This window comes from Atractosteus spatula, chromosome 10 (assembly GCF_055471065.1).
Source record: "Atractosteus spatula isolate fAtrSpa1 chromosome 10, fAtrSpa1.hap1, whole genome shotgun sequence".
Taxonomy (NCBI): Eukaryota; Metazoa; Chordata; class Actinopteri; order Semionotiformes; family Lepisosteidae; genus Atractosteus; species Atractosteus spatula.
The window spans coordinates 24,210,285-24,229,761 of NC_142715.1; the positions used below are offsets into that span (position 1 = coordinate 24,210,285).

At 41.5% G+C, this 19,477-nt stretch overlaps 1 protein-coding gene across 1 annotated transcript in view; it reads left to right on the top strand.

Moving 5' to 3' along the window:
* LOC148826061 (scavenger receptor cysteine-rich domain-containing protein DMBT1-like) overlaps positions 1-15,489 on the top strand; it is a 204,241-nt gene extending 188,752 nt beyond the window's left edge. Inside the window, exons 9-17 of the mRNA XM_088926359.1 lie at positions 9,034-9,372; positions 11,340-11,642; positions 12,082-12,457; positions 13,164-13,192; positions 13,513-13,827; positions 14,424-14,726; positions 14,927-14,995; positions 15,277-15,356; positions 15,460-15,489. Coding sequence (XP_088782485.1) covers positions 9,034-9,372; positions 11,340-11,642; positions 12,082-12,457; positions 13,164-13,192; positions 13,513-13,827; positions 14,424-14,726; positions 14,927-14,995; positions 15,277-15,356; positions 15,460-15,489 — 1,844 coding nt within the window. The remainder of the gene's footprint in view (positions 1-9,033; positions 9,373-11,339; positions 11,643-12,081; positions 12,458-13,163; positions 13,193-13,512; positions 13,828-14,423; positions 14,727-14,926; positions 14,996-15,276; positions 15,357-15,459) is intronic.
* The last annotated feature ends 3,988 nt before the right edge of the window (positions 15,490-19,477 follow it).

Genomic DNA, 19,477 nt, shown 5'->3' on the forward strand with positions numbered 1-19,477 from the left:
AGTCTTATAAATATACAGTTATACAGTTAATTCAATCATCAAATCAGCTCGAGTGGAAATAAAACCAGGAGATGCCCTTGAACTTCCAGGATCAGGAGTCTGATCCTCCAGGCTTCTATTCTGTGGAGATTTGTGTAAAACAAATCTGTAATAATCCCCTGTAATAAGTTTTACACAAATCTCCAGTACTAAAGTACTGAGGGACCCAGACCTCTGTGTATGAGTCTGAGCTGTGAATCTGACTGAGAAGAGAATAAAGTTTTTTTTTTTATTCTGCTTCTGAGATTTTTTTTTCCATTGCCAAGTGATGTTACATCCCCTTCAGATACTCTGTACAGATTGTCAGAGTGAGAGAAGAGGAGAGAGAGATATGGACAGATAAGAGCACACACAGTGAGAGAGACAGGAAGGGGAAGAGAGAGGAGAAGGAGCAGGAAGACAGTGCAGGTGTTCAACCACACTGTGACCACAGGAGACAGGAGGCTTTTCTCAGCTGCTGAGGAGCTCAGTGCTCATGGCCACTCAGGGTGAGAGGCTCTGGCAGCAGTCAGGTCTGAGAGCTTCTCCTCATACTGACACTGGGGCTCTGAGAGTCAGCCTCCATTCTGACAGGAACAGCCCCTCCTGTTCATCCCTGAGAGACACACAGAAATAACTGTTTGGGGAGAGGACCTGTCACCCTGTACAGCACTGGAGTTCTGAACACTGGACTCCCTGTATGTCTCCCTGTACAGATCAGCCCTCAGCTGCCTCATCACACTGAGACCCACAGCCAGTACAGCCTGGCTATCTGTGCTGGAAGAGCTCAGAGGAGCACAAACCACAGACTCACTGAAGAGTCTGACCTGCAGCTCCAGTGAAGCTCTGCATTATATCACAGCTTTTAGGCTGTATTAACAAGGACTGATTTTTAAAAGAAATCTTCATATCATTGCTTTTTCAAATTTGAAACTGACTCCTGCTCTTCTGCTCCTGCTGCTGCAGTTAGTATGGTGGAGTTGTAACACAAGAGCTCTGCTATATTTAACAGGAGAGTTTAAATACAGCACAACTACTAATACTACTGCTGCCAGTGCTACTACTACTAATAATATTTTACTGCTTCTCCAACTGCTACTGCTACCTATAAAAATAAGGAGGAGGAGGAGGTGAGCTGTGTCCTCACTCTGTTCAGTCTGTGGGTATCGGAGTATCTGTTCAGCTCTACTGTGCTGTTAGAGAGTTTTAATCACACAGTCAGCTCCACACAGAGAGAAACTGGGGTCACAGCTGGAGGGCTTGGAACATCTGTGTGGGCTGGAGCTGCACAGGGACAGACTCAGGGTCTGAGGGACTCAACTAGAAGAGTTGCTGTCCATCCACCAGGCACAGTACAAAGGGGACAATCACTGCTGGGCTTTTCTTTCCTTTTCATTTAGATTATTGATCTCTGACCAAAGCCACAGGACAGCCAGTTCTTATTCAGTCCATCTAGGTTCTGTATAGCTGTTCTGACCTGAGTGACCTCACTGCCCTCTTGAGGACAGGCTCTCCTCATACTGTCCTTTACCAGGATCAGAACACACTGCTGTCTAGAGTGACAACAACCTCTCTGTGACTCTTTGTAGGACACTGCCTGACACAGACAGCAAGACACACAGGACCATATTCCTGACACCAGTAACTGAACACTGCGTCACACCTGCAATTTTTATTTTGTATTTTATTTAACATAATTTGATACTTATTTAAAATTAAGTAACTTGTCTAAATCTTTAGAAAACATTAGATTTTTTTTTTATCTGATCCTTTCTGCCCCTTTAGCACCTGCAGCCCTTCTGTCTGTATCTGTATCTGTGTTTCCTCCAGTGAGACACAGAGCTGCTCCTGTCTCTCCTCTCCTCAGCACTGCTGGGAGTGTCTTAAGGAGAGGAAACAGTGATGTGGTTCTGATATATATGGAGAAGACTGAAAGGGCCCTGTCTGATTGGCCATCCCGCCTGTGTGAGAGGTTCCTGCTGTCAGTCTGAAAAGGCAGTGCTGTGTGTGATTGGCGGGGTGGGGGGCTGTGTTGTTACTGGGGGTACGGGTTGTGGAGCAACAGCTCAGTTACCCTATGAGCTCAGGGGTGAAGACAGGGGTCTCAGCTGCACTCTGTCCTGATGACAATGGAGAGCTGCCTGTCCATCTTCTCTTTCGCTGTCCTGATGCTGCACAGCTCAGCCAGTAAGTGTCCTGTTTTCTATTGTCCAGACAAACAGATAACTCTATTTAAAATTTAGATGGAAATGTAATATACTTTTAGTAAAATAATTATTTACCGTAAACTTTTGTCTGTTTTTCAAAATAATTATATATTTTTTCTTGGTCTGTGCGTCAAAAAACATAATTAGTTGCTAAGAAAAGTTTTACGTTCAGATCTTTATGTATTATTTTAAATTCAGCTGGGATTTTTTTTAAATATTATTAAAATCATAAATCTGAAATGAACAGTATAATTAATTTTATTATGATTGTATAACTCAGGAAAAAAACAATCTAAAATTGCCTAGAAAGGGTGCTTTAAAAAATAAAATTGCATTAATAATTTCATCTCCTGTGTAAAATTAATCATACAGTTATAGTTTTAGATGGAAAAGTAATTTGAAAATGAGTTGAGATATTTTATTGTAAATGAAGCTTTGAGGGATTTTATCTAAAATTGTTCAAAATTACATTTTCTGGTTTTGTAAATTTAGCAAAAAGTTAACAATCTACATTGATTTTATTGATATTAATTTAATATCATGTGATATTTAAAAAACATAATTCATATTTACACTATGTGTGCTGCATGTGCTACACTCATCTCTCCAGTATACGTGTCAGTTTACTCCATATTAACATGTTAGGAATGCAGCACACTGTCAGGCTTGTTAGGATTGTTTTGTTGTTTCTTTGCTGCCAAGTTAATCATCTACAGTAGCCGTTGGACATTCTCATCCTCTTGATAATTTGCAATTTTTGTGTAATAATCTATTAAAAAGTTATTTACAAATCCTAATCTGTTACCATAAGGATACAATTCTTCATATACTAGCAGCAATTTGAGTGATTTGCTGAAACATGCAAAAAATTCTTCATTTACATGAAAACAGAAGTGTGAGCAATGAAGAAAAATGTCTCTATAATAATATAATACCATACAGGATGATTCAGAAATATTTACCCTTGGTTGTTTGTTGTTTTATTGCGCTCAACTCTGTCTCCTCCTAAGCTATTTATACAGACTGGTGTATGAACAAATATTAGTGTTATTAGAGACCAGAGTGTTATTGAGACAGATATTTTATTATTAGATATTGTTAGAAATGGGGGTTACAAAACAGGTAAAAATCATCAGAATTTGACCAAGTGGTTTATTCAATCAGTGAAATTATTCATATGATTCAAATCTTGTACATGATTTCTAACAATATATTTGAGCGGCTGGTATGAATAGAGGCATGTGAACTCTTTGTTCTCTGGCACACCTTTGTTGAGAAGAGCAATAATCATATAAATATATACAAATATTAAAATACAATTGTACTGTCCTAACCTAATAATGCCGCTGATCTGTCTATTTTGCACACCACATAGGCCCCATCACTAGACTCTGGACTACCACATCATTAAAAGCCAGCTATTATACCAATATCAAATTGACATCAGCAGGGACAATCACCAGTCTTAATCACAGGGTCATGGATTTGAGCCCTATGTTAGGTGTGGTAAATGCTTGAATTAAAAGACAGATCCTTAACCACCTTACACTAATACTAAATAATACATTTAACATGTAACCAGGCCATGATCAAAAAGCAAATATCTCTTACTTTCAACATATGAAAAGAGCACCAGGTACTTGGACACAGACAAACCCTGTAAAAATTGTGCCACATTATAACTTGAAACTGCGGGAGCAAAGAGGTTGTTCATTATTGCAACCATAATTAGTATTTTAGCTTCTGTATATTTCTATACTTTACAGTACAGCTTCTTAAAAAAAATCTTTTGTTTTTTTATTATTACTTTTATTCTATTACAAAATACTATGAAATTGTTGCTCCAATACAAAAGTTCATCAGCAAAGCAGTTTAACTGTGACTTTTCAGGTAGAAATAATGTTTCATGTGCGATCAATAACCACACCAGAAAATATTGGAAAGAAATGGCTTGTCTCACTGTTCACACCAGGCACTCGGACACAGAAATGGCCTGTCACTGCTTTGGTTAATAATGATTCACGCTGGAAACGCAGCACTTTGCAACAAAAGAAACGTATAAAGCTCCATCAGGAGCACAAAACGTGCATGATACTGTTGACTATTGATACTCCTGAATTCTAAACCTGTATTTATTCTGACCTTAAACTTTCAACCTGCATATGAGAAGGTAGGTTATTTGATTTTAAATTTGTTGATTTGTACATTAATGTCCTTGTATGTATCACCAGTGGGAAATGTGGAATTTTTTTATGAATTGCAAATTTTATTGGAAGGCCTTCAGACTGGTATAATAGTGATGGGAGGAGATTTAAATGACACATTTGACAAATCAGACAGGAACAGCATACAATCTAAAATGGTAGAACCCTCTAAGTTACTGAAACATTTTATGTATCTTAATAATGTAAAAGATGTTTGGTAGTTACTGTGTCCAGCTACATTCCCTTTCATATTTTATAATGTGCACAAATCTGTCTAAAATATTTTTTGCATATTAACAATTCACAGGATATTTGGGGGTTACTGTGCTACATACCATGTCATATTTTTAAAATGTGCACAAATCTGTCCCATTTCTTCTATTACTTTTTAAGGAATATTATGAAATCATGGATTACAAAATCAAGCCAGGAAAAAAATGATGGCAATTAGTAGAAAGAAAGATACACTATATTGAAAATGTAATATGTTTTAAATGATCAAATAGGATCAAATACCTAAGATGTCAGATAAACTCTCATAAAAACCAATTATATAAAGATGATTATATTCCATTCTTAAATAATGTGGGGTAGAATTTTCAGAGAAGGAAGAATCTACCTAGACGTGTCAGGAAGAATACATCTTCTTTAGAATAATATTGTTACAAATGGGGGGGGGGGGGTTTGAAACTGATAAAAATCAGGAACTGACCAAGCAGTTTAGTCAATCAGTAAAACAATAAGTCATAAACCCCCGACTTGTAAATGGTTTCTAATTTTATACCCAAGCGGCTGGTATTAATTAGAGGCATGTGAATTATTTGTTCTCCAGCACAGCTTTGTTGAGAAGAGCAATAGTCCAGGCACACTTGGTTAACACAAATATTTATTACAATGACAACACACAAACTACACTACACATAACAATACATACAACAAACACGTTACTCTATGTACAGTATTTACAAACAAGGCATTTCAGAAGCCAAATATTCTGGTCACCCAGAAAACCCCAGACTGCTACTAAGCATTAAAATAAAATTGATTAGTATTATCTGGTTCATGTAGACCAGGTTTGCTGTGGCTAGCAACTGGTGTCTTATTAGTAACTGAGGTGTAACAGCAATAATTTAATTAATAAATTAACAGATACAAGACCATGTCATATAACCACAAGAATTTTAAAATGGAATTTGCTGTTTATGTGCCTACAGGATTTGACTGCTAGTTCACAGCTCAATAATTTAGTTTGTGTTTTTAGATTTTGTCTTAGTTACATAATGACATGGGTTATTATTGTAACATTTTAATAAGAATGTGCATTTTGTTGCTTACATTACAATACAATAAAATATTTTTTGTTTAATAAAGTATAAGCATTTACATATGGGTAATACAAATTAAGTATTTCGTTTTATGATATGATTTCAATTTTGAAATATTTAACAGGCAATCACGTAGAGATTCATAACTACAGGACAACATCACAATCATACAATGAGTATTGGTGTCTGTGTTAAACCTATATGGTATTTTTTAAATATAATTTAATCAGTCAATCATGTGTTAAATGTAGATGTTGACAGGTAAAGGCTAGAAATACATTGTTAATATTTGACACAGAGAATATACAACTCACATACTGTATATTTAAGCAAACACGTCAGTCATTACAGCTACCAACCACTGTAGTAACACAGCACTCAGAAACACAGGAACACAGGTCTGAGCCATCTAAAGTCACAGTTATTAAAACAACTGTCCACTACATGACCACAGGTCTTAATAACACAGAAACCCACAGGAAGACATAGGATCAGTACAGTTCTACAGTCATTGCAGTACCTGTCCACTATAGAGACCACAGCTCTTAGAACTCACAGATGCAATACTCTGATCTGAAGTCATAGGTCTTTAAAACCACTGCCCACTGCAATGAGCCAGAATATCCTATATGTCCCAGAATTGTAGGACAAAATCATAACAGCCTCTGACCACTACATTAACTACAACTCCAAGAAACACATGCACACACGTTTCAGCCCTCTGAAGTCATACAGTAATAAAACTCACTGTCCACAGTAGTGACCACAGCAACTAAAAAAACAGAAATATAGTAATTAAAGCCACTGTCCACTGAAGTACTGACAGGTCCCAAAAACTAGGAACACCGTCATTACAGTTGCTGTCCACTATGGTAAGCACACTATCCAGAAACTGAAACACACAGTCATTGTTCCACTGACTGCTGTAATAACCATAACTTAAAGAGCTGTTTTGCATTAGCTATATCACCCTGTAGGTGACAACCTGTTCAGTATTTGGGGGGTGGTCTAATGGAAAAGCTAAATTTGTGCTGGAAGTGGTATGAGTGGGGCCAGTAGGGGGTGCTCACTCTATTGTCTGTGTGAGTCCTAATGTACCAGTGATGGAGACAATCTACTGTAAAAAAATACTTTTTTTCAGACTAGATGTAAAACCGAGGTCTTGACTCTCTATGGTTATTAAAAATCCCAAGGTGTATCTTGAGAGGTGTTTTCCCTCTTTGTCCTGGCCAAATTTCCGATTGGTTTTTATCAAACACGGTCTCCTTATGATCTCCATCTATAAACTGGCTTCATCACTCTGTACTCCTCCTCACTGATAGCTGCTGTGTGGTGAGCTTACTGGCGCACTATTGTTGCTGTTGCATCATCCAGGTGAGACTGCACTCTGCTTGTGGTGGAGGGGATCCCCATTACCTGTAAAGTGCTTTGAGTGAAAAGTCCAGAAAAGTGCTATATAAGAGTAAGAAATTATTATTACTAAAAAAATACAAATGCAAGCCCACTGAAGTCATGTTATAATTAAAGACACTCTTCACTTTAGTGACCAAAGCTCCCAGAAGAAAATAAAAATAAAGGAACACAAGTCTCATCCAGCCTTCAGAAGTCAAAAAGTAATTAAAGTCACTGACCACTGTAGTGACCACAGTTCCCAGAAACCCAACAATACAGTCTTTAGTCACAATAGTGACCAAAGCTTACTAAAAAACAAAGAAACACGAGTCTCAGCCTTCTGAGTTCAGAGACATTACAGGCACTGTCCACTGTAGTGACCAGAAACCCAGTCAGTCTTTACAAACACTGTCCATTGTAGTGACTACAGCACAAGAAATACTAGAGCACAAGGTGAAGCCATCTGGAGTTATATGGTAATTAAAGCCAATGTCCACTGTAGAGACCACAGCTTCCTAAAATACAGGAACACAAGTCCCAGGCCTCTGACATCATGCAGTCATTACTGTCACTGTCTGTTTTCATGACAACAGCTCCTGAATTACAGCTAATGTTTCCTTGTGTTCATATGTATTATTCAACCTTTCAATGACTTTCAATGACATTAGCTGTGTAAGTAGTGTCTTTATTAATCAGTTTGTATTTCTTTCTGGAAACTGTGTTATTAGATACAGTACACAATAAACAATGTGTATTAATAAGTCTTTGTCTCTCCCTCCAGACCCAGACACTGGGTTTAAGTTCAAGTTCACTTTTATTTGTCATTCCAGCCATGAACAAGTATACAGTGGAACGAAATATCATTCCTCCTGGTCCACGGTGCAATACAGGCAGGACAGACAGGGCACTGACATAGACATTGTAGACAAGGATACACATAGTGCAAAGTGCAGATAGTGCAAATTACAAGTCAATACCTAATGCAATATACACAACATACTGGGGGGATTTAAACCTGGTTTATTTCTGGAATTGGAGTGGGTGCAAGTAGATTCCAGGGTGTTGAGGAGCCCGATAGCCTGCGGGAAGAAGCTGTTACAGAGTCTGGTGGAGCTAGACCATACACTGTGATATATTTTCCCAGATGGTAGGAGGGCAAGAGTTTATGGGAGGGGTGGGTGTCACGAACAGTTCTTTCTGGGCCCTATGCAGACGACACAATCCAGAATAGTGAGGAAACACTGGGGGAAAAGTCATGCAGGAGACGGGTATGTAGACAGGGGTGCCTTGTCCTAGGTGTGCAGGTGTCCAGGGGAAGTGAGTCCGAGGCGAACAATCAAAGATGAAGTCCAAACGGGGAATCCAAAACTGAAGCATAAGTCCATGGCCAGGCGATCATCCAGGGAATTAAAAACGGGAACTGGGTCGGGACCGGCAGGGGGAGCAGGAACAGAAAGTTAAAAGCATAACAGAGCCAGACACGCAGGACCCGGGCTCTCACGAAACGGAATTCAATGAAGAGCCGCGAATGAAGTCTGCATCTGGTTTTTAAGGGGGTACTGAAAAGGGGCTGGAATAATGAACAGGTGCGGGGAATGAGACCAAACAAGGAAGGGCTGGAGCACCCTTAAGAAGAGGAGTAGCAATCGTGACAGTGGGAAGGGTCATCTACTATACTGTTGGCCCTGTGTAAGCAGTGTTTGTGATATGTGACAGAAATGGAAGGGAGGGAGGTTCCAATTATCATTTCTGCTGTTTCCACAATTCAATGCTGGGGTTTGCGGTCTGAAGTGTTGCAATTCCCAAACCAAAACAGTAATACAACTGGTCAAGGGTTATAAGATACCGTCAGTGTGTGTTTTAACAAGTCTGTGACTCTCTCCGCAGGCAGTGCTGATGTGAGGCTGGTGAATGGGGCCAGTCCCTGTGAGGGGACAGTGGAGGTGTATCATGATGGAGAGTGGGGGACAGTAGCTGACTTTGGCTGGGATCTGGATGATGCTACAGTGGTGTGCAGACAGCTGGGCTGTGGATCTGCTGTTTCAGCACCAGGAGGAGCTCACTTTGGACCAGGGTCTGGATCAGTTCTGTTGCACTCAGTCTCCTGCAGCGGGTCAGAGTCTGTGCTGAGGGACTGTCAATCAAGATCAGATGTTAACGAATACTATATATATGACTATGTCTTTGAAAATATCTATAAAGTTGATGCTGGAGTAATCTGTTCAGGTAAGTACAACCTATAGTGAATATTACTGCATTATATAATATACAATTGAATAAGAATTTAATAAATTAATCAATAATGCCATAACAATAACATATAATAACAGAAATAATAATCACAAATACGAGAGCTGCGTTCAGCTTATCTTTTATTTTCTTTTTCTTTTTTCTTTTATTTTTAATTACTTAATTCAGGATGTCTTCCTCTCTTCCAGAAATTTCTTGACAGTTACAAAATGATCCATATCAGCCTTCAATACAATTGTTTTACTGTTCCATGTGTCTTTCTGAGAACAATGTCGGTAATTTTTTGACAGGTTGTTTGAATTTCACATGGAATTTGCATGGATAAGAACATCAGAGCTGTTACCTCCCTTAGCTAAGAGTCTACCAGAATTATCAAGTCAATTCAATTCCAAGATTAAGTCAGTGTGGACAGTTTCAGGACCAAGTGGTACAGGAGACTCTGTCTTGGTCCGTGTGGACAGTTTTATGACCAACTCTCTGAGGGGAATCTGTCCTGGTCAGTGCAAAGAGGTTCGGGATGCTGTCGTGTTTTCTGGTCTGAGATTTTGGGTTTCCAATGAATGAACTGGGATGATAGAGTTACTTTTTCCCAGATTTATCCATACTTAGAGCTTTCCTTATGTATATTAATGACCACAGGATAGTGTCCTAATTCTGTCCTAAATGAATGGCTTTGTGTTGTTGTTGGCAACTATAAAGACTTTTTTTTTAATTCATCTGTAAGAGAAACCCTTCTAGGTGAGCTCATTATGGGCTATGTGTACATGATTTCTTTCATTCCCACTTACACTGTTTCTTTAAAAAAAAAATCTTTCATCGACACACTATACTCACCACTTCCAAAGCCCTTCTAAATCCCTACAGTGGAGACAGGCTTGGTGTCAGTCATTGGCTAGGAAACCAGTGTGTGGACAGGGAGCCATTGCTACTCTTACTTCACAGAGTCAGAGTCCTCCCGGCTGCACTTCCTGTTCTCTTGTCTTCACCCAGAAAACCAGTGGATCCAGGACTGTGATAATAAGCCCTCCCTTCCTACATCTGAGCTAAGGGATAGCAGCTGTGTCTCCTGCTCTCCTGACTCACAACAACACATACACAACATCTTTGTCACCTTTCCAGGTCAGATATCACCATGAGGTCAACAACAACAGACTATCAAATCATTTTTGACTCTTGTGACACTTTATATTTTAATTCACTTGATCTCTGGAATGATCAGACAGTAGAGAAGCTGTGAGCAATCTTAAAGCCTTTTTTTGGCCAATATCCTGTGAATTCCTTTATCTTAAATGTTGTGCCCATATTTGTCTTCTCCATGTACTGTCTTTCCATACATAATTCTCCCTCACACAAACTCACTGGCAGCATATCCGCAGTAGCAGGCCACACCTCCTTTCAAACACACACACACATAACTATCAATTCTTTGCATTTTTGTTTTACTATTAGAGGTAGAATAATTTATTTTGTCTATTCCAAAAGTAATAGAAGACTATGAATAATTGAATTACAGCTTCTTGCATTGCAGGGCTGCAGTGTCTGAGTCTGTAACTATTGACACTGCAACAGTCTTCTTGGGTTTAAGAGCCAGCAGCTGGAATGCAGCTCAGATGAACTGGAACAGTGACACATCTCTCTTTCTCTTTCTCTATCAAATTCTGCATCATCTCTCTTACTGCTCCGATTCACTTTTCATTTCTCTTCTCCCCCGTTAGATTTCCCTCCTTCTGTAATACTGCTCTCCATCTGGTTTGATTTCCCTCCTTCTGTAATACTGCTCTCCATCTGTATTGCTGCTCCTCTCTCTATTACTGCTTATTGATAGGTCAGACTGGTCAGGGGCAGTGATCTCTGTTATTGTTCTGATATTCCAGCTCATCAAGGGGTCAGACTGGTCAGGGACAGTAATCTCTGTTATTGTTGTGATATTCCAGCTCATCGAGGGGTCAGACTGGTTGGAGGCAGTGATCTGTGCTCTGGGAGAGTGGAAGTGCAGCACGGAGAGACCTGGGGCTCAGTATGTGACTCTGACTTCGACTGGCAGGACGCAGACGTTATGTGTCGAGAGCTCAACTGCGGGGTTCCTATCCAGGTCCTGAAGGGGGCTGATTTCGGGAAGGGGGAAGCAGACATCCATTCTGAGGTGCTCCAGTGCCAAGGCAGCGAAACTCAGATTTTCTTCTGTCCAAAGTCCACAAAGACCCAGGGCTGCACCCATGAGAATTACGTGGGACTGAAGTGTTTTGGTAAGAACATGATCATGTGTTTCATAGCATAGATTTTAGGAAAGAAACAGACCCCAAGTCCCCACCTCCCACTAGTAATCTGCTCACTGCAGTATAGATACCGGTCATCACACTCTCCTCTCCAGCAGTCTTTGCTCTTGGGGTGCTCCACTGACCTCAGTGTTTCAGTAGCTACCATGGTTTGGCCATGTTATCTCATCAAACCAGCCTTCTAATTCACAGTTACTTAAATAATTCAAAGGTCAAGATATCAGAGAGAGTGGTCTGCTTGTTTTTGTGTTTCTTTTTTGTTTGAATTCACAAATGCAAGAAGGTCATCATTCTGATGAGAAAGACAAAAGCAGTCACAATGGATTTGAATGTGAATTTGAGGGTTATTATAATAAGTTGCAGCAAGGTTGTGTCACTGTCTCTGCTCTCTCCCCTGTCCGGTGTGCAGGATACACAGGGGTCAGGCTGGCAAATGGCTCAGACTCCTGCTCTGGCCGAGTGGAGTTACAGTGGCTCTTCAGGGACTGGGGGACAGTGTGTGACCTGTACTGGGACCTGAGAGATGCCAGTGTTCTCTGCCAGCAGCTGGGCTGTGGGGAGGCTGTAGCAGCACCTGGACAGGCCTGGTTTGGACAGGGCAGTGGACCAGTAAGGGCTGATGTGTTTGAGTGCCGGGGCAATGAGAGCCATCTCTCACACTGCGCTGTCTCTTCATGGGGGAGAGCAGGGTGCTCTCATGGACAGGACGCAGGAGTAATCTGCTCTGGTGAGAATTGTTTGTTTAAAACAGTGACACCCCCTCTGTTTACACACAGCAGCACACTGTTTTCATGATTTACTCAAGAACTGCTCTGTTACACAGGAGGGACAGAGGTGCATTACATTTATGTGTGTTTTAAACATTAAATTCAAATATTATCTGAATATTATTTAAAAATATATTACTATTTATTTTTTTCAGATTGCTATACAAATATTGTGAGCAGTAAAAATCAGTTTTATATTAGTAGGAAGATGGTCCTAAAAAAGGAAACTGGACCTCAGTATCCTGTAATTAACATCTGACTTGTTTAATTAGTTTAATTAATAGAGCCCAATTAAACAGGAGGCTGAAGATAAAGTGAGACTCGGAAAACTCAAGTTTTACAGACATTCTTTCTCAGATCCAAACACAGTTAACACACTACTGGTGAAACATCACTCCTGTGGACAGAAATGAGCTCCTTGCTTCTCTTTTACAACCTCAGATATGACCAGAGATTCTCATGGAGCAGGTAAAGAGAGATTGAGGACTGTCTTAATCACATCAGTGCTGTTTTAATTGTAGTTTCATTTCTGGTGTTAAATTGCTCCTCTCACACATGGTTCGCAGTCTGATTTCTCTCCCTCTGTTTGTTTCCCAGGTTTTCTATCTTCAGCTGTATCCTCTTCCAAAACACCAGGTATGAATTAGCCCCTGTTCTGAATCTCCAGGGCTCTCAGTGTGTTGATGTCTCTGTTGCTCAGTGGAATCCCAGATCAGTCTGTGAGGCAACAGCTGTGTGTGTGCAGTATTTTCTGTGTGTCACAAACACACTCGGGTCTTTGGGATCTACAGCAAACACATCTATCTGAATACTGCAATTTGTCACTGGTGGAGCTATTGTCTCTGTGCCTAACAGTGGGTCAGAAAAGTGACTTATCTGGTATACTGCTTATGAACAATCTGTTACAATAAGTGTATATATTAAATTAATCTTAAGCCAAGAAACACTGTACTTGAACTGTATCTGCTGTGCCTAGTGGGCTGAGCTAATCTTCAACTTGTAACAGCAGGTTATGGTAATCTCTTAGAACTGCACTGGCCTCTGATTCCTGATCTCTGAATCTCTGCTCCTAGACCAGCTGTCTCTCAGGCTTGTTGGAGAAGGAAGTGACTGTGCTGGGAGGCTGGAGGTTTATCACAGTGGCTCCTGGGGGACAGTCTGCGATGACTCCTGGGACCTGGCAGACTCTCAGGTGGTGTGCAGGCAGCTCCAGTGTGGGACGGCCCTTAGTGCCCCAGTACCAGACTCCTTCAGCCAGGGAACTGGACCCATCTGGCTGGATGAGGTGGGCTGTCTGGGAAACGAGTCGTCTCTGTGGGATTGTCACTCAGCATGGTGGGGACAACATGACTGTGGACACAAAGAGGATGTGAGAATTCTGTGTTCAGGTAAGAAAGATAATTAAAATTAAAATATCCAGATTCTTTAATCCCAGATTGTGGATATGGCTTGCATCTAGAGTGCCTAGATGTGTTTGACTTGAGTTTCAGTCCTTAAGTGAAATCTCAGAACTAATCTGCAAGCTATAAACTCCTCACATCAATGTGAGCTGTTGTCTGCTGCCTGACAGGGTGTGGTTGTCGTGGCCATTGTCTTTCATGACTTTCTGCCTCAATATTTTCATCTCAATTTGATCCAAAAGTGTCTTCAAGCCAGATGCTGGAGAATCACTTGGTGTCAATTGTCAACCCAAGCTGCATGTTCTCCTCTCACAGTGCTATTTCAGTCACTCTGAGTGCTGCTGATGAGCAACCAAGCTGATCAGAATTTTGCTGATGCTCTGTATCAGACCTCAATCCTCTAAATGGATTTTATTTATTAGTAACCCAGTAGAACATTTCAACAGTCTTCATCTTCATCTTCATAAGTTTTTAATGCTATTTCTCATCTCAATGCAATCCACTGTTCCATCTGTTTCTTACCAGTTCAGAATGAAACATTGGGCTTGCTCTTATCAGGGCCTCTTTCCCCGTTATGTTGGCAGATCACACTCTACTGAGACTGTCTTCAGGCTGTTCAGGACAGGCAGAGGTTTACTACAATGGCACCTGGGGCAGCGTCTGTCAGAACAGAATGTCTGACTACACAGCTGCAGTGATCTGTAAACAGCTGGGCTGTGGAGACAAGGGCACCGTCAGAGAGACAAACTCTAGGCTGAGCCCTGATCCCAAATGGCTGGACTCTGTCTCCTGTCGCAAACACGACTCCACCCTGTGGCAGTGTCCCTCCTCCCCCTGGGGTCAGAATGAGTGCACAGACCGGGAAGTGGCTGAGATCACCTGCTCAGGTACAGAGGAAAGACTGTTCCTGTTTTCCTGTTGAGCAGCTTTGCAAATTAATGTGTTGCAATATTTAGAACTGACAAGAAATTTCAACAGAATTCTTATCAATTCATACCCAAATAAGTATAAAATAAAATAAATGTTATTGCTGTTCTTCACTATTTTCTGTGAGTTTGATTTTGTATGTGATCATTAATCTTTGAAGGTCCTCGAAAAGAAGCTGACAGAAGCACTCCAGCCCCTCAGGAAGAGCAGCCTCAGCTGTACTGCCCAGGTGAGTTCAGTGTGTAAAACAGTCAGAGACACTGCAGCCCTGAGCTGAGGAAGAGTAACCATACAGCTCTCTTCAATACCTCACTAATCTCTACTCACATCTTTCAATAACTTCACTGCTCTCTTCTACAACGGAATAGTCAGTCAACGAGCTTAGGACAATGTTTTCTTTCAGACTCACTCAGCAACAACAACATTCTCTTTTACAGTGTTCAGTAAACTCACTGATCTCTACTACAGTCACTGAGCTGAGGATAATCAGTAACCTCTCTGCTCTCTCAGTCCCGCTGTCTCTGCGCCTGGTTGGAGGCAATAACTGTTCTGGACGGCTGGAGCTGCGTTATGAGGGCTCCTGGGGGACAGTCTGTGACGACTCCTGGGACCTGCAGGATGCTCAGGTGGTCTGCAGACAGCTGGGCTGTGGGGACGCAGTGATAGCAGAAAAAGAGGCCTTATTCGGACCAGGGAGTGGCGCCATCTGGCTGGACGAGGTGAACTGCACAGGCAGTGAGCTTCACCTGTGGGACTGCTGTCACTCTGGACTGAATCAGAGTGACTGTCGACACAAGGAGGATGCAGGGGTTACCTGTACAGGTGAGGAGAGTCTTAGTACTGTAGATGAACAAGGTAGCAGATTGGTGGAGAAGATAGACTGTTGTTACCCTTATTCTATCACTGTTTAAAATCTAACTGAACCAACTAAAATCATCAGTAATAAATATGGGATGTTGCGTAGCACTGTGTGTGTGAACAAAACTAGTCTTCAATTAAGAACCTGATATCTTTCATCTCTGCAATCCAGCATTTTACCTCAAGGAACAAATGTATTTTTATATTAACTCCACTGTGGATTCAACTTGCAGTAAAACCGAAGGCAAAATAATGACAGTTCTCGTATCTCTTCTACAGGTTTGTCAGAGACAACAGCAAGTCCAACAACAGGTGAACAGAAATCCCCCTTGTCATTGATAACTCCTGTCTTTCTGTCTCTTTAAATTCCCACTGTAGCTGTAGTGTGTCCTCCCCCCCCCCTCATTGTGAAGATCAATGTCTCCTTAGCTTCCTGCTGTAGCTGTAGTATCTCCTCTCCTCCCTCAGTGATTTTCTGACAGTCTTGATGTAAAAGTAAGATCCTTTACTTTTATATGTTCAGATGGGTTAACCCTGAGATCCTAACACCTCCTGATAGGAAACTCAGGGAATTTCATGTGTCAAAGCCTGTATGAGCCCAACAGCATAACTCCTCATCCCTGTTCATCTCCTGTCTCCTTCTCCCTCAGGCAGCACCAGGACAACACCCCAGACACAGCCGCTGGGAGGCCTGTCTGTCTCACCCCTGGCCCTCCTGCTGCTGGGGGCTCTGCTCTTCGTGGTGCTGGCCCTGTTAGTGGGGCAGCTGATCCAGAACAGGAAGTTGAGGAAAGGTAGAGAGGGAACTCACCGTCCACATACTGACCTCTAGTGGCCATTACTGTCACATAGAACTGATCTATATTGAACAAAAACAAAAAAATATCTCTAGATTATCACTTATGTTATGTTATGTTATGTTATGTTATGTTATCACTTATGTTCTGTCCAATTTAATGTGGATGTTGGATGTGAACTAGTTTAATAGAGTTAGAGAAAAACTGTTTAAATGTACGAAAGAGTGTAAATAATTAAAAATGGACATCTGAAGAAATTTGCAGATGTTTAGAATTACAATATTTATATGCAGAAATGTCCAAAAATGTTTAGCAGTGAATTGATTTGCTTGTACTCCTCTCCCTTCGTGTTAACCCTGAGTGTCTGTTTCAGCCCTATCTGAGGGAGCACTAGCCCCCTATCATGATGCCGTCTATGAGGAAATAGAGTACAAACTGGCCAGAGAAGGAACCTCCAGCACCCCCAGGAGAGGTGAGTAGAGAGAGTGTTCAGGTGTGTTTAGTCTCCACCCTCTGAGGAAAATCTGAGGACTTAAAAATTGTAGAAAATCTCACTCAACTAATTTCAGATAGTAGTTTTTTTTTTCTCAAGAGGTGCATCAGAGCGGAGTTATGAAAACCAGCACAACACTGTCCCTGATCTGCCTTATAAACACAAGCCCTGTGTTACTGTTCAGACCCTGGCTTCTCCCAGTGGGAACAGTCAGTAGAACACGGTGAGGCTGCTGCCTGACTGCAGGTAATACTGATCTGTCCTCCTGTTCACAGGGAGATTCCTCTCTGACGAGCTGCCCTCTGGATACGATGATGTGGAGGACAGTGAGGGAGAACTAGTACCAGGTGAGGGAGAGATGGAGTCAAGGGCTCAGTGTGGGAGTGGGGGATCTTCAGTCAAGTACTCACTCTCACCTCAAACCAGGATGACATTTAGAGAACTCGAGTAGAAAATCCTGGATCATACAAATATGACCACATGCGTTTGTGATACCTTATAAACCCTGCTCTTCAGTGCTGCCTCTTACTAGCCTGATCTCAACAGATCACAGAGGCTGTGCAAAACTAGACTTGATCAGTAATTTGGATGGGAGACCTTTAAGGAAATGTCAGGAAGCTGGCCTAATTGGTGTTGATTGAGCAGGAGATTTTGCCTCAGGTCCAGAATTCAGTACAAGTTTCCCAGTGTGATGACTGGGGAACAGTATGCTGTAGAAACTCTTTCTAATTAAATGTTAAATCATTGACCCTAGAGACATGACTTAATTATACACCACAAAGCATTAGAAATTGCACTACACAATAACCAAATAGAAAATATGTTTTACTTTACTTTCTGTTTCACACGGACAGTACACACAAACATCAAAGTGTTATGAAATACTAAAGTTATTGTAGCTATGTGGTGAAATCACTCAGAGTCCTGAAGTGTAAATTCTCTGTTTCTTTTTGTGGTTCAGAAGAGTCGATACCCTCTCTGAAAGAAGAGATCCCAGAGTACTATGATGATGCTGTAACTGTACTTCAGAGCCCCGATGCCTTGTCAGGTGGGTTATTTCAGTTCAGTCACATGGGGAAACCCTGCACCAATCCCAATGAGACTCACTCTCTCTATTCTCTCCTTGATCTCAGCCTCTCATTACTGAATCTGTGTTATTCTGCACCAGTCACATGAATCTGACTCATATTCATATTCAGTCTGCATGATTGTGCTATCCGGTTCCCCTTCCTATATCTCAAAGTGTGCACGGCACTACTTTCTCTTTCAAATACAGCCATCATTGTTCAAATCATGTTCAAATCTAGTAGTTCAGGTGGGGATCTGCGTCAGCATGTGTAGGCTGCAAAGGAACAAGTAATAGGTTTATTCCATGCGAAAAAAAAGAAGAAAACACAACGTTACGGCCATGGACCCTTCTTCAGGTGTGAGAAAGAGAAAGCAGTAGGCAAAGGTAATGTAGCGGGAGAACAAAGGCTGGAAGAGAGGAGGAGTGAGAGGCTGGAGCAGGGCAGAGAAAGAGAGGCCAATCAAGAGGTGTGAAGTCAGAATAGGTATAGAGAGGTGTGAAATGACACTTCCAATGAATGGAGAAAATTTTGAAGAAAAGTAGTCTGTTGTTAAGAGAAGGGGAAAGGTGTGATCCTAGCTGCAGGATTATTTTGGTTTCAGTAGTCTTTCTGATGTATGAGTTTGGAAAACTGTCTTTGAGAACACAGACGGAGAGATTAGAGTGGTCGTGGCCATCAGAGGTGAAATGAGAAACAATGGGCTTGGAGAGATCTTTAATCTTCACAGCCCTGACATGTACTCTGAAGCAGTCTCCGAGTCTCCTTCCTGTTTCTCCAATGTAGATGGCTGGGCATTTACTGCAAGAGATACAGTAAAAAAGGTTGCTGGAGGTACAAGATGCCATCTGGGTGAACTGGAATTGTCCTGAGGGGCCTTGAATGAGTGTGGTGTTGGATTTGTACTTGCAGGTGATACAGCAAGCTCTGTTGCAAGGGAAAGGGCCTGGTGTGGATGGTTGCTGAGGGCAGTCAAGGGAGCTGTGAACAAGAAGGTGATGCAGATTAGGTGGTTGGCGATATGAGATGATGGGGCGGTCAGAAAAAAGGCCCCAATGGAGGGATCATCCTCCATTGTTCATCCTCCAGATGTCCAAATCAAGGCATAGTTTTAAATATATTACAGAAGTGAATAGGAGTGGAAATCAGGTTTCCTGATCTCCTGTATTTCAAGTGTGGTGTTTAAGTTCTAACATGATGTTTAGTTCCTTAGTGTGTTCTGATGTGCTGCTGTGTGTCAGTGAAGCTGTGCTCTGTGTGCTTCAGGAGAGCTGATGTCCTTTGTGAAAGAAGAGGCCCCTGAGTACTATGATGATGCTGTAACTGTACCTCAGAGCCCAGATGCCTTGTCAGGTTGGTTATTTCAGTCCAATCACATGGGGAAACTCTGCACCAATCCCACAGAGTCTGAATCTCTCTCCTCTCTCTGTGCACTACACAGCTCATCACACTAAATCTGGATTAATCTCTGGGTTATTCTGCTGCCCATGTCCAGC